The sequence below is a fragment of the Orycteropus afer genome, unplaced genomic scaffold (assembly GCF_000298275.1).
Source record: "Orycteropus afer afer isolate SDZICR_OR568_19922 unplaced genomic scaffold, OryAfe1.0 scaffold00021, whole genome shotgun sequence".
In the NCBI taxonomy this organism is placed as follows: Eukaryota; Metazoa; Chordata; class Mammalia; order Tubulidentata; family Orycteropodidae; genus Orycteropus; species Orycteropus afer.
In genome coordinates, this window is record NW_006921608.1 from 6,705,723 (window position 1) to 6,721,337 (window position 15,615).

The 15,615-nt window shown below is 35.7% G+C and overlaps 1 protein-coding gene across 1 annotated transcript in view; it reads right to left on the reverse strand.

The window, feature by feature from the left end:
• Window positions 1–15,615, reverse strand: part of ZFPM2 (zinc finger protein, FOG family member 2) — a 524,681-nt gene that overhangs the window by 491,336 nt on the left and 17,730 nt on the right. The window contains exon 3 of the mRNA XM_042783627.1: window positions 414–515. Within this exon, the coding sequence (XP_042639561.1) occupies window positions 414–515 (102 nt within the window). The remainder of the gene's footprint in view (window positions 1–413; window positions 516–15,615) is intronic.

The following is a 15,615-nucleotide window of genomic DNA, read 5'->3' on the forward strand; positions in this document are numbered from 1 at the left end:
ATTGTAAATTTTGGTCAATGACATGAGACAAAGTATATGTGAACTGCTGTATGAAAAGTGAATTTACTCTGTAAATCTTCACCCAAATCCTAATAAAAAGAAAAAAGAATCTTAGGTCAGAGGAAAAGAAAACAGAATTCACTAATGCTTGTATCTCTGCATGTATGGGAGAAAAACAAGGATGGGGACTTCAAGTAGAGGGAATACTTAGGTTTTTATAGTTTAACAAAAAGATACACATTTTTAAATAATGTCATTTACAGTCCCACGTATATAGCACATACAGAAATATATATATTTTTTAAACTAGAGTTGGAAGATTGTATATTTTATAACCTAACTAAAATTCAAGAAGAAAACTAGCATTCCAGATGACAGTTACAGATGATTGAATTTTAAATGTTCTCTCCTACCTGGTCCATCCCAGTCATCTGTCTCAATTCCAGCTTGACCCGGCTTCTCTGATTGTATGTCCCCATCGGATTCTGCCATCTCCTGGATTCCCTCATCATCACCTGGAAAGACACCAACACAGAGAGAAACAGAAATGAGTAAAGCTGTCTATTTGACATTCAAATCCTTGTACAGAAATTTCCTTTTTATATACACATCTAATATAAATACTAGATTAATATTTATATTAATCTAATATAATTAGATTATAATTAGATGTGTATATATAAATTAATATATATATTAATTTATATATATATATACACCTAATTACATGTTTGTTACATATACTGTCATTGTGCTAATACATTTCTGTTATTCATCATTTTGGTATCTATTTGTGGGTCTATAATGAAGAAAGTAACATTAGCCATTGATCAATAAATAAAGTTAAATACTATAAACAATAAAGAACATTTCCATATAAATTTGTCTTTAGAGTTATTAACATTACATATAAATATAAAAGAAAATGCGAGTATACTTTTTCTAGTGCTTTTAATCAGAAAACCCAAACTCATTTTTCTATATAGTTTTTATAAAGGCATGATGCAGCAGAAAAAAATTAAATATCTTAGGGTAAGACATACTTGTATCTTTGGTTAAATTCAGATAATTTTGAAGCTATTTATTGTTCCCCAGCTTTAAGCTTGCTAAAACTTGGCCAGATTTCCTTTAAAAATGGGTTATGAAAGGGCCATAATTAAATGATGAACATATGAGATGGGCTATAGACTCAACTCTTCACAATGTAAGAACCTGTAAAGTTATACTTGTGTTTGAATAAGTGCAACTGGTTTCTACAATTTCATGCCTTCATTTTCTCATTAAAAAAGGAAAGGAATGTAGTTATGTTTTAAGCAAAAAATATAGCTATGGCAAGGAACAAGAAATATATTAACAATGAGATCCTATTTTTAAGTTAACAAGTCTAATTTATGAGTACCTTCATTCTAGGTAAGGAGCTCTGGTAGCACAGTGCCTCAGGCATCTGACTGTTAACCAGAAGGTTTGTGGTTCAAACCCACCAGCCACTCTGCAGAAGGAAGACTGGTCAATCTACTTCCATAAAGATTTACTGCCTCGGAAATCCAATAGGGATTGCCATGAGCGAGAATCAACTCAATGACAGTGGGTTTGGTTTCATTTTAGGTGGTGACATATCAAAGTATGTGCAGTGTTAACAGAAAATAATCTACTTTAACTCTGTGTACACATAAAGTATTAAATAGTAGCTGCTTTAATGGTAATACCCACTGCCATCAAGTTGATTCAAACTCACCTTGAGCCCCATGGGTTCCAAATGCTGGAAAGCTTATACAGAAGAAGCCTCATCTTCCTCCCATGGAGCAGCTGGTGGGTTTGAACCATGAACTCTCTGGTTAGTAGCCAAATGCCTTACCCACTGTACCACCAGAGCTCCTTTTAATGGTAGAGATCAGAAAATACTATAAGAAGAAAATGTGAAGATGGAAATAAAGGAGTCAATACTGAAAATAAATACTAAAAGTTTAAAAAAAAAAAAAAAAACCTCACTGCCATCAAGTCGATTCCGACTCATGGTGACCCCTCCTTGGGTTTCTGAGGTGGTATCTCTACAGAAGTAGATTGCCCAGTCTTAGTTTAAATCTCGTAATGCTAAAGTTTTAAATTCCTTGCGTATTTAGTCTTCCTCTGAAATATTCAATAACTTTTTTTTTCACATGGTTGCCTAAGTATCTAACAGTATTTAAATCTTCACATGATTATACAAACAAACAAACAAAAACACTATTTTTAAAGTCTCTCAAAGTAATCTAGAAAATACAAAATTCTCAGGAAACCATTATTATTATAAATGATAAAAATGCAATGATAATTTGAGTTTTGAACTTTAAATTCCATACATTTATTTCTCTATATAGCCTCATAAAATGAATTAGTTTAAAAACTGGAATAAAGGTAAGGGAAGAGAACATGGAAACATACAGACAGCTCTACTGAACTCAATTTTCTTAACAAAGGGACAATGGGCTCCAATGGGTTACAAAGAGTGAAACACACATACACACCCAAGTCCGTCTGTGCCATAGAACCCTAAGTCTGGAATGGAAAATTCTTTGAAAGGCCAGTTATCTCTTCTCTTTAGAATTATCAGAATGAGTAGCAAAGAAATCCTCTCTAGAAAATATTTATTGAGCTTTTACCATGTTTAAGAAACTATAGTTGGTATAGTAGTATATATACAGAAAAATACAACTCCTTTTCTGGAAGCAATATAAAACCCGTAACAACAGTAGGTTTACAAATAACAAGACTGCAAGACAAGTTTTAAGGGTATTCAGAAAGGTACAAAGGCTCAGAGGTAAGAGATTTAATCTGTGTTCCTTTTTGCAGGTCACATAGAAAACCATGGCCCCATCAACCCATGTTGATGTTGATTCTTCCCAAGCTTTTCATACTATTTTCATGATTTTTTGGCACCACTTCTACCATAATTTACTCAACACTATTTTTTAAACTGACTCATGGTTATAACTTATATAATGATATTTTAAAAACATATTATCCCAACTATAAATGGAAGACCAGTATCATATGCCAAAAACATAAGTTATTCATAAAAATACATATAATAAAAATAAATGCAATACTATACTATTCTAGCTAGTGTTGTCTATTTATAGTTTCTGAACTGTGACCTCATTTCTTTGTGCTAGACAGGGAGAAGAGCAAGCATTATAGTAATCATATTATCATGAAGTGGATTCACTGCCATTGTTGTACAAAAACAAACTTGAAAACTTTCTCACCAATCGACTGAATGTTAATTAATACAATAATCCTGAGAACTACTGGATTATTTTAAGTGGTACCTAACTTTGGGCAAGACTGACCATTCCATCACTTTACTTTTTCATTTGCGATCAGAATCCACACTAGAATCAATGGCTTACAGTTGAATGACCTTACAACTGCACTCTAACATATTGAGTACAGATTTTACTCAGGAAATTAACGCAGGATAATATACGTAGGAAATTTTCCTCCAAAACAATGAAGGGTGGAGAATGTAACCCGTATTTTTTAAACAGCATCTACTCCTTACAAGCACTTTTCCCTCTTATAGTATAAATCTTCAAACATAGGGATTTGAGTATGGAGAGAACCTTAGAGATTGTCTAACCCAAGTGTCTTACTTTACTGATAGGAAAATTGGTGCACAGATAGATTCAGTAACTACGCATGGTCTTATAGTGTCAATATTTAGTGCTGCATAAGCACTTCTTCATCCTTACCCCCAAACCTTCTCATGCTCCAGAGCCCAGAATTAAGTGCCTCCCAGTCATCCTAGAAATGACAGATGGCAAGCATTTTAGGTATATCTCCTTTCCCAACAGATGTCATCATAGGGTTTGTTGGGAGCATGAAAGGCATCACAGATGCCATGAAAAACAGCATTCTGTAACAGAGTTAGGAATTAAATTTGTGTCTTTCAACTGCTAATTTTGCATTGTTTCCAAAACATCCTTTTTCTGTCCCCCTCTCCAGTTGACAGAATCATGCATACCTGAAATAACTGAAGAAAACTTCAAGAGCAGCCCATAAGCAAGCAAGAGACTGTGCTATCAAAAACACTATATTTAACAGTATATCTAAGAAAGAAAAAAATCGCATTAAAGAGAAAATCTTCCTGAGTTTTGCTATTACATTTTAATTACTGGAAATGTGGTGCCATGCAAATTCCAATCAATTATTAACATTTATAATGGACTTTTTTGAAGATACAATGAGATATATTTTAAAAAGAGGGACAACATCTTTCTCTTAATAATCATATCATTTAGTTGAGGAGACTGAAAATATGCATGATGTGCAGTAACCGCAATTTAAAGTAATGTTGAGTAAATTGTTGTAGAAATGGTGCCAAAAAGTCATGAAAATAGTATGAGAAGCTTGGGAAAAATAAATAACTACATTTAAGGCAGTTCATGAATAAACCCAAATGAGAACTCAAAAGCTACAGAAATTCAGAGACTAGAGGCATAAAATAAAGCTGACCAAGGAGAAACTATAATTATTTGGGGGGTTTTGCCTTCATCCTGAAGATAATGAGAAGCCATTAAAAGTATTTCACTGGGTGAATAATATGATCATGTGATACAAATACAGTAATCAACAAATATTTACTGAGTTATAGGAATACATCTTCATAGACTTCAGATCCTTGAGTTCTCCCTTACTCTGACTCATGCTTCAGATGTTCTTCTCCAAAATTTTCATGACATTTTGGTTAAGAATACTCTAAAATAATATTTTACCAGGTAAAGACTATATCATAAGCTAAAAAACAAAGGATTCAGTTGAATGAATAAATGGACATATACTGAGTGAAAGTGACAGGTGACAGAAACCATTCTTTATTAATTCATTTATTGAGTCCCAGGTTCTGTGTTCAACACTGACAATGCAAAACAAACCTAGTTCTTTTTCTAATATAATTTACAGATTAATGTAGAGCAGAGATAAATCAATAAACAAATGGTGACAGGAACACAGAGGCATGATACCTAACCCAAATTTAATTTAAAAAAAAAAAAAAAAAAACACCTCACTGCTCTCAAGTTGATTCTGACTCATAAACATGAGCCAATTTAAAGTAATGTTGAGTAAATTATTTTAGAAGTGGTGCCAAAAAATCATGAAAATAGTATGAGAAGCTTGGGGAAAAAAAATGGGTTGATGTGGCCATGGTTTTCTACGTGACCTGCAAAAAGGAACACAGAAGTCATGTGTCATGACAGTAGTTTGGTGTCATGGTTGCTTCCTGGAGGAAGGAAGCAACAACAGAAACAAAATTTCAGAAGCAGGATCTTAGATGAGCCTGATCAACTTAGGTTTAATACCCTATGGCTCCAACACTGTAAGCCAAACTTCAGAAAAAGAGTGGCAGTCATCTTTCCAAGGAATCCCGTTTCGGAAAGATTACAGTAATTAAGTGATTATACAGGAAAAATGGCAGATTGAAGATGAAGATAAAGCCAGTTCAATGACACAGTAGTAGGATCCTGACAAAGTCTGGCATTTGACTGCTAACCAGAAGGCTGGTGGTTCAAACCCACCAAACACTCCTCGGAAGGAAGACTGGGCAATCTTCTTCCATAGAGATACCACCTCGGAAACCCAAGGGGTCGCTACGAGTCTGAATCAACTCGATGATAGTGAGTTTCCAGAAACAGCAAGAATTTGAGAAATACTTTTATTATATAATGATTAACTAAATGAAGTCCTTTCTTTCATTTAGTATGGGCCAAATTACCCCATGATCACTTTCATCCAGAAAACAGTAGAATAAGACAACTCCAAGTCTCAGCAGACATTCGATGTACAGACAAATTTGCTAAATCTCTAAAAAAAGGAAAATATTATAATTAAATCTATTAAGGGACTGATTGAACTAGTAATTTCATATAATAAAATACTTTCATTAAATGTCACTTAACTGCCAAATCAGAACTGTAGAGCTCAGAATTTAACTTGCACCAACATCTGGAGCACTACTCTGTATTGATAATCATGATTGAGGGAATGATTTGCTCTAATTTGTTTCATTATGCAGCCCATATAATTAGAACTACTGAAAATAAATATCTAAGAGTACTTAGTTAAGAAAACACTATAAAAATAGTTGATTATACACAATTAACGGCTGAAAAGAAATTATATTTTACAGTTTTAAGCCATTTACATAACTGACTAAATGTGCAATATATATGACATTAATAAAAATAAATTCTAAGAAGAGAATTGTTTAAAGTTCTTGTCTTATTATTAATGTTTTCTTAAGACAATAATGGGAGGAGAGGGAAAGATGACCAAAGAGGTAAGGATTTTACATAAAATAATAAACTTGGTGTTATGAATTTAACTGCATGCCCACAAATTATGTGTTGAAATATTTCTCTATAGCTGGGCAGAAGAGCCCTGGTGGTGCAGTGGATAAGTGTTTGGCACCCAAGCAAAGGTCGATGCTTCATCCACCAGCCATTCCATGGGAGATACATGTAGCAGTTCGCTTCTGTAAAGATTACAACCTTGGGAACTCTATGGGACAGACCCTACTTCAATAGGGTCACTATGGTTCAGAATTAACTCAATGGCAACAGGTTCATGTGTATGTACACCTGGGGATATAACCCCACTTGGAAATAAAGTTCTTTGTTATGTTAATTAGGAGACATCAGTGTAGGGTATATCTTAAACCCACTCACTTTAGAGTTATAGATAAAGAAGAGTAGAGGAGGCACAGAGGTAAGGCAGCACAGATGGGGAAGACAGATGCCAAGCCATACGAAGACTGCCAAGCAACCAAGGAACAGAAGTTGAAAAGAGACAAGGAACCAACAGAGGGAAAATATTCCCCTAGAGCTGATACCCTGTATTCAGACTTTAGCCTCCTAAATTGTGAGAAAATAAATTTCTGTTCTTCACAGCCACCCACTTGTGGTATTTCAGTAATAGCAGTACTAAGAAACTAAGATACTTAGGCATAGACCAAAATAGATCAGAATTTAACTAATATCTATTTAACTATCTGTTATTTTGTTGACTCTGACTCATAGCAAACTTAAGTGATGGAACAGAATTGCCCCAGAGGATTTCTTAGACTGTGATCTCTACAGGAGCAGATCACCAGGTCTTTTTCCTATCTTAGCTGCCAGTGGGTTTAAAACATCAACTTCTCAGTGAGTACCTGAATACTTAACAATCATGCCACCAGGGCTCTTTTTTAAATGTCTACCATGTGACAATAATTGAAGTTTGAAAGATGAGTAACACATAAAGTCATCAAGCTCAGAGTCTATTTTATGTTATAAAATGGTAGTCTTGAGCACTTAGCATCATTGTTGTTGTTGATGTTAGGTCCTGTTGAGTGGTCTCCGACTCAGTGACCCTATGCACAGCAGAACAAAACACTGCCCGGTCTTGTGCCAGCCTCATGATACTTGCTATACCTGAGCTGATCATTGCAGCCACTGTATCTATAACTCTTTAATAGACTTTTTCATTGACCCTCCACTGCTTTGTTGACCATCCACTTTATCAAGCATAATATCCTACCCTAGGGTGTGGTTCCTTCTGACAACATGACCAAAGTAGGTGAAATAAAGTCTGGCCATTCTCACTTCCAATGAGCATTCTGGCTGTACTTCTTCCAGGGCAGATTTGTTAGTCCTTTTAGCAGAGCATGGTACTCTTAGCATTCTTCTCCAACACCACAACTCAAAAGCACCAACTCTTCTTCTTCAGTCTTCCTCATTCATTGTCCAGTTCTCACATGCCTAAGAGGTGATTCAAAATACCATAGTTTGCAATAGGTGCACCTTAGTCTTCAAGGAGACATCTTTGCCCTTCAGCACTTGAAAGAGGTCTTTTGCAGCAGATTTGCCCTATGCAATACATCATCTGATGTCTTTATTGCTTCTTACATTCATGTTGATTGTAGAACCAAGTAATATGAAATCCTTGACAACTTAAATCTTTTCTCCATCTACCGTAAGCTGTTTATTGGACAAGTTGTGTGGATTTTTGTTTTCTTTATATTGAGGTGTAATCCATACCACAGACTATAGTCTTTAATCTTCATCAGTAAGTGCTTCAAGTCATCCTTACTTTCAGCAAGCAAAGTTGTGTCATCTACATATCGCAGGTTGTTAAGGAGTCTTTTCTCCAATCCTGACACCATGTTCTTCTTCATATAGTCCAGCTTCAGATTATTTGATTACCACACAAGGTGAATAAGTATGGTGAAAGGACACAATCCTGATGAACTCTTCTTGATGTTGAACCATGCGGTATCCCCTTGTTCTGTTTGAACAACAGCCTCCTGATCTATGTACAGGTTCCTCATGAGTATAACCAAGTGTTCTGGAATTCCCTTTCTTCTCAATATTACCCAGAATTTGTTATGATCCATCCAATCAAATGTTTTTGCATAGTCAATAAAACATAAGTAAACATCTTTCTGGTATTTTTTGCTTTCTGCTAAGATCCATCTCACATCAGCAGTGATATTCCTTGTTCCATGTCCTCTTCTGAATCCAGCTTGCATTTCTGGAAGCCCTCTGCTGCAACCATTTTTGAATTATCTTCAGTAAGATTTTACTTGCATGTGATATTAATGATATTGTTTGATAATTTCCACACTCTGTGGGATCACTTTTCTCTGGAATGGGTACAAATATGGATCTCTTCCAGTCAGTTGGCCAGGTAACTGTCTTCCAAATCACTTGGCATAATTGAGTGAGTGTCTCCAGTGGGGCAACCATTTGTTGAAACATCTCAACGGGTATTCGTCAATTCCTGGAACCTTGTTCTTCATCAATTCCTTCAGTGCACCTTCGACCTCTTCCTTCAGTACCATTGACTCTTGATCACATGCCACCTCCTGAAAGGGATGAACATCGACCAATTCTTTTTGGTACAGTGACTCTGTGTATTCCTTCCATCTTCTTTTGATGCTTCCTGCATCATTCAATATTTTGCCCATAGAATCTTTCAATACTGTAACTCAAGGCTTAAATTTTTTCCTCACTTCTTTCAGCTTGAGAAATGCTGAGTGTGTTCTTCCCTTTTGGTTTTCTAACTCCAAGTCTTTGCACATTTCATTATAGTAATTGGCTTTGTCTGCTTGAGCTGCTCTTTGAAATCTTCTGTTCAGCTTTTTATCTTATCATTTCTTCCATTTGCTTTAGCTGCTCTTCACTCAAGGGCAAGTTTCAGAGTCTTTTCTGACATCCATTTTGGTCTTTTCTTTCTTTCTCATCTTTTTAATGACTTCTTGCTTTCTTCCTGGATGATGCTCTTGATGTCATCCCACAGTTCTTCGGGTTTTTGTCACTGGTGTTCAATGCATCAAATCTATTCTTTAGGTAGTCTCTAAATTCAGGAAGGATACTTTCAAGGTCATATTTTGGCTCTCGTGGACTTGTTTTGTCTTCAACTTCAAGTTAAACTTGCATAAGAGCAGTTGATGGTCTGTTCCACAATCAGCTCCTGGCCTTGTTTTGGCTGAAGATATTGTGCTTCTCCATCACCTCTTGCCACAGATGTAGTCAATCTGATTCCTGTGTACTCCATCTGGTGATGTCCACATGCATAGTTGTCACTTACATTATTTAAAAAATGTATTTGCATTGGTCTTGCAAAATTTTCATGCAATTTCCAACATTATTTCTATCTCCAAGGCCATATTTTCCAACTACCAGTAATTCTTCTTTGTTTCCAACTTTTGCATTCCAGTCACCAGCGATAATCAACATATCTTGATTGCATGTTCAGTCAATTTCAGACTGCAGAAGTTGGTAGAAATCTTCAATTTCCTCATCTTTGGCTTTGGTGGTGGTGTGCAAATTTGAAGAGTAGTAGTATTAACTGGTCTTCCTTGTAGCCATATGGATATTATCCTATCACTGACAGCATTGTTCTTCAGGACAGATCGTAAACACTTTTGTGACAATGAAAGCCACATCATTCCTCTTTAATTGGTCATTCTTGGCATAGTAGATCATATGGTTGTCTGATTCAAATTGGCCAAAAAACAGTGCACTTCAGCTCACTAATGCCTAGAATATCGATCTTTATGCATCCCATTTCATTTTGGACAACTTCCAATTCTCCTAGATTCATACTTCATACATTCCATGTTCCAATTATTAATGCATGTTTGCATCATTTCCTACTCATTTTGAGTCGTGCCACATCAGCCAATGGAAGTCCCGGAAGCTTAACTCTATCCACATATATACACTTAGCATTAGGTATTGCTATATGCTTTACAGACATCACATCAACTGCTATAAACCAAACCAAGCACACTGCCATTGAGTCATTTCCAACTCATGGTGACCCCTCCTTGGCTCTCCGATGCAGTATCTCTTCAGAAGTAGATTGTCCAGTTTTCTTTCCAAGGAGTGGCTAGAGGGTTTGAATCACCAGCCTCCTGGTTAGCAGTCAAATGCCTTAGGCACTATGCCACCAGAGCTCCCTGTTTTTTCTACAGAAGAAACCACAAGGCAGAGATGTGAAAATCCAACTAGGTGCATTGCTAATAAGTGGCAGAGCCAAGATTCTATCCCAAGTTAGTCGGACTTCCAAAGACCATGCTCCTAATCTAGTAGGACACTATAGTGAAAGCGTATTAGGTGCCAAGCAACAAAGATAACAGGATGTGATCTGATAGCTGCTTTCTCTTCATCATATGTAAGTCCTGCTTCTTTTTTATGTTTACATATGAAAATTAAGTATTTAATAAATTCAACCCTTAATTATTTTTTCCAAAATTTGCTATCTTGATACTTGTGAAACCGACTACATGTATGCTTATCCATAACCACTGCTCATTGACCAGTAACAGAATTAGGTTTTTGTTTCATTCTTTTTTACCATACCCTACTGCAATATCATTACATTTGCAAATTAATTGCTTCTAGCACATTATCTCTATTTAATAACTAAAATTATGTCACATATTTAACTTTGAGACTTTTCATCTTCTAACTTTATCTGAGAAAACTAGTTCTCATTTTTATGGTAATGTTTTTACCTACATCATTAATCTTTATACTAATGAAGAATAAAATATTTCAAAAATAGTTTAATCAAGCACAATATCTCTGATCTGCTTTCAAGAAACATGATTTTTTCCCATTCACAATAGTCATCCTTCTTTCCTTTCAATATATTTAAAACCAAACTCACTGTCATTGAGTCAATTCAGACCCATAGCGAACCCCTTTGGGATTCCAAGTCAGTAAATCTTTACAGAAATAGACTGCCCTGTCTGCCTTTCACCAAGTGGCTGGTGGGCGTGAACCAACAACCTTCTGATTAGCATGAAAACTAAAAGTAGAAATTCATTTTGATATGCAAAACTTCATTTTGATATTAAACCAACTCTAGCTTCTTGATTTGATGGAACTGACTGAATTGAAAGTCTTTTTTTTTTTTTTTTTTTAATTTTATTATTTTCCAGGAGCTCTGGTAGCATAGTGCCTAAGGTACTTGATTGCTAACCAGAAGGCTGGATGTTCAAACCCACCAGCCACTCCTTGGAAGGAAGGTTGGGCAATCTACTTCCATAGTGATACCACCTTGAAAACCCAAGGAGGGGTCGCTACGAGTCAGGTCCAACTCGACAGCACATAACAACAACAACAATAACAATTCCTTTTTGATTTCCTTCACCAAACCCACTGCTATCAAGTTGTATTCGACTCACAGTAACCCCGTAGGAAAGAGTAAACTGCCACATAGGGTTTCCAAAGCTGTAAATCTTTATAGAAGCAGACTCCCACATCTTTCTCCCATGGAGCATCTGGTATCTTTGAACTGCCAACCTTCTGGTTAGCAACTGAGTGCTTTAACTACTGTGCTATCTGGGCTCCAGTTCTAATTACTATATGTTTGAAATCAGCATTCAAGAGTACCTTATGAAAGATGGCATAACTAATTAATAGCCAAGATAATAATGACTAGTTTGTGAAGATACTGCTTCAAAACCTTTGTTAGTAGGAAGAGAACAGAAAAAGAGAGAAGGACAGTAGAAAGAAAACCACAGAAAATGCCAGGAATGCATGCATCTGACATCGATTCATTTACATGCTAAATTCTTTATTCACATACTTTTAAACAGAAATTTCAGTGTACTTGCAGCCAAGCACAAACATATTTAATGAGATAACCACTGTATATATCCAGAGACCAATTCACAAAATGATGAAACAGAATAAATATCAAGCGACACCAAAATCTGTAATATTTCTAAAATTACAGTCTTGGAGTTAATGGTTTTCCATTGCAAGATTAAACTCCTTTGTTGCTCTTTTAAAAGATATCGTACGTATTTTGTGGGCCCTTCCATTTTGCTTAGTCTAGTTTTCAGAATCAATGAGAGCCCTGTAGGAGACAATTGAAGGTGTTATTGAGCAATATAATGCACGCTGCAAATGACTCGGGGAAATGCACTCAAATATAGTCTTTGGAACACATGAAACAGAATCTTTAAATACCATATTAGGTATTATTGGCAAAGTAGTAAATGCAATGGCTCTACTTGCCAGGCAAAAATAATTTCAAAAATGCAAACAAACACCTTTTCACTGAAAGTTAAACACTCCTGGAGAAATTAAAGATTTTCCACATTCAGATACAGTCACTTTTTCAGCACAAAATAGCAGTGGTGTTTGAAAGCAGTCATGCAAGCAAACAGCCATTCTCAACCCTGCTCTTTTAATCCATGTAGTTCCTATCAATATTAGCCTCTTATAGAAATTCTTGTACAATATAACTATTGAACTTTCTTGACTAGGAGTGTTACTGCAGCTGTTAGTCATCCCTATAATGTATTTTGCAATCAGCTAAATCATCAAAGTATTTTTTAACAATGGACAGTTCAGAAGTGACAGATCTACTTTCTTGTTCACACTGCTTATCAGAGAATAGATATCACATATGTTTTCCAGGTGCTTCCTATAGTTAGGATACCTTCACAGCAGCCGCTCATGAAAGATAAGATCATAAGAGAGATGAAAAATGTGTGAGCTTCATACACTTATGGTTTTATCATCAGACAAGATAGCTTTGGTTAAAGGACTGTAACAGTCAAAAACAGAAAACTGCAGCTCATATTGAAGGACGAGAACATTAAAGTTTAGGATGCAGGTTGTGTTTGCTTTGCCTAATAGCCTCACAGTATTGTTTGGTTTAAAAACAATTGTTTGGTTATAGATTATCCAAACAAAAGTGTCATGTTAAGTTTACTCTGCGTCGCCAAATTATAGGCATGGTCGTATCTCTGGATACAAACGCAAAATTATGCAATTGGTACACTTTTATGTCAATATCTAAAGGGAAATCTAAACATTTCAACTGCTGGAAAATATTAAGTCCATTACATTTATATGGATCCTTATGATAATGTCTGACTCAAATATTCCTTTGACTTAACATACACAATACTTAAACTAAAATGAAGAGTTTTGCCATATTCTGAACAGTCATATTCAGTATATAACTGTTTTTTACAAAAATGAATATGATTTCCTTACTTATTTGAGTTTCCCTTAACATGTCACTATTCTGACAAAAGTTTTCTTCACACACCACAATAAGATTAAAAAGATCAAATCAGTAGCATCAGCATGACCTTGATTATAAATTTTCATATCCCAAATGAGGGCATAAGCCTCAAAAAGTTGATAACAAGCTTCTAGGGCCATCTGCTATTTGAAGAAAAGCTCAATCACCCCAATCAAGGAGTGACTATAGTGTTTGTAGTATTTTATCATAGCTGGCAAGGAAAAAACTATCAAAAATGTTTATGGTAACTGGATCATATTTTTGTCACAATTGAAGTGTTGATAATTCTGGAAGAAAAGAGTTATGATTTAAAAATTCTTCCTACAGTATTGAACTTACCCCTACTGTAAATGTCATTGTCCATGCAAAAAAAAAGTGTTAACTCCACTGAAATTCTAGGTTATAAGGGAAATTTTCACATGAGATAAGTTAAGGCAAATTCTTACCAAAGAGCCAATGAAAGAGTGAAACATATAAGCAAGAGTGGAAAAATCAGATATCCTATTTTAAAAGATGTTTTATGCCTGGCTACCACTGTCAACCACTCAGAGGGGGATCTATGTAGGAGATGCTGGATAGAGACAAAGAACAATGTGGAACAAAACTCAAAATCATTTGGAAAAAGAAAAAGAAAAAGGGGGGCAGGTTTGCTGGTCTGATAGAGCCTTGTGGAACCACTGAGACTATGGCCCCTAGCTGCCATCCAGGTCTGGAATTTGAACCCACACTTGAGGCTTCCAGCAAAACAAAAGACATATGAGTTGAACATTTACCTGAGGTCGATACACTCCTAGGAGAAAACAATCATGGGAGAAAGAAGGGCTGTTTATGCACAGGGAGACAGCTCTGGGGGCAGGAGTGCATGGACGGATGGACACAGGGAAGAGGTAACAATTGGGAGGAAGTGGGAGGGGAGCTGTTGCATCGGGGTAAATTGTAGTCAATGTCATGAGACAATGTGTGTGTGAACTGCTGTACGGAAAGTGGATTTGCTCTGTAAACTTTCACCCAAATCACAATTTAAAAAAAAAAAGATGTTTGTTTTATATATTTTAATATATTTTTAAAGTCTATATTTAAATCTATTTTTTTCTATGCTTTTCCTTCTCTACCAAAAAAACAACCTCAATACTTTCAATTCAGAGGGAGAGTCTATATAAATAAGTTCATTTTTGTCCCAATAAAGCTACATTGTAATGCTTGAAGGCTTGGTAAATGAGGAGGATATTCTAAACTGTAATTCTCTTAACAGATCTATTATTTTGCCATCAAGAAACGACTATCCATCCTTTCAGATTGCTGGCCTTCAAAAGACCAGCATTCACTACAGGAAAACATTATCATCATAAACAACAAATAAAGCCAAATCTCACAATCTCTGAAATCCCATCTAGAACAAACCAATGTAATCTACATAGGACAATCAAATCAATTTGAAAAGATAATAATATTTGAATATTGCTCTCCATATAGCTTCATTTTTTTTTTTTTTTTTTAATAACATGAGTCATTCCAGAGAGGCTACTTCCCTCTCAAAATTATTGTAAGAATATAATTCCTAACCAATAACTCATTATTATGGTGCTCCATCACTATACTACAATTTGTTTATTACAAATAGGACTTGATTCAATCCCCATCTCCAAAATGCTAATGCTAGAGAACTTGTCAATGGGGACTGTGTATTTTGGGACAGCAACTAATAAAGACTTCAGTCTATATCTGAATGCCCTTGATATAGCATTAGTTCAAACACCTAATAATGAATGACTCAGAGCTCACAAACAGCCAACAGCTAACCAGTTGCTGTGGAGTCAATTCCTACTCTTGGCAACCCCATGTATGTCAAAGTAGAACTACGGTCCACAGTTTTCAATTGCTGACTTTTCAGAAGTAGATCTCCAGGTCTTTCTTCTGAGGTGCCCTTGGGTAGATTCAAACAGTTACTTGACCAGCATTTAACCATTTGCACCACACTAACTTCTCCTCGGGAGCTCTGGTAGCATAGTGGCTAAGACACTTGCCTGCTAACCAGACGGCTGG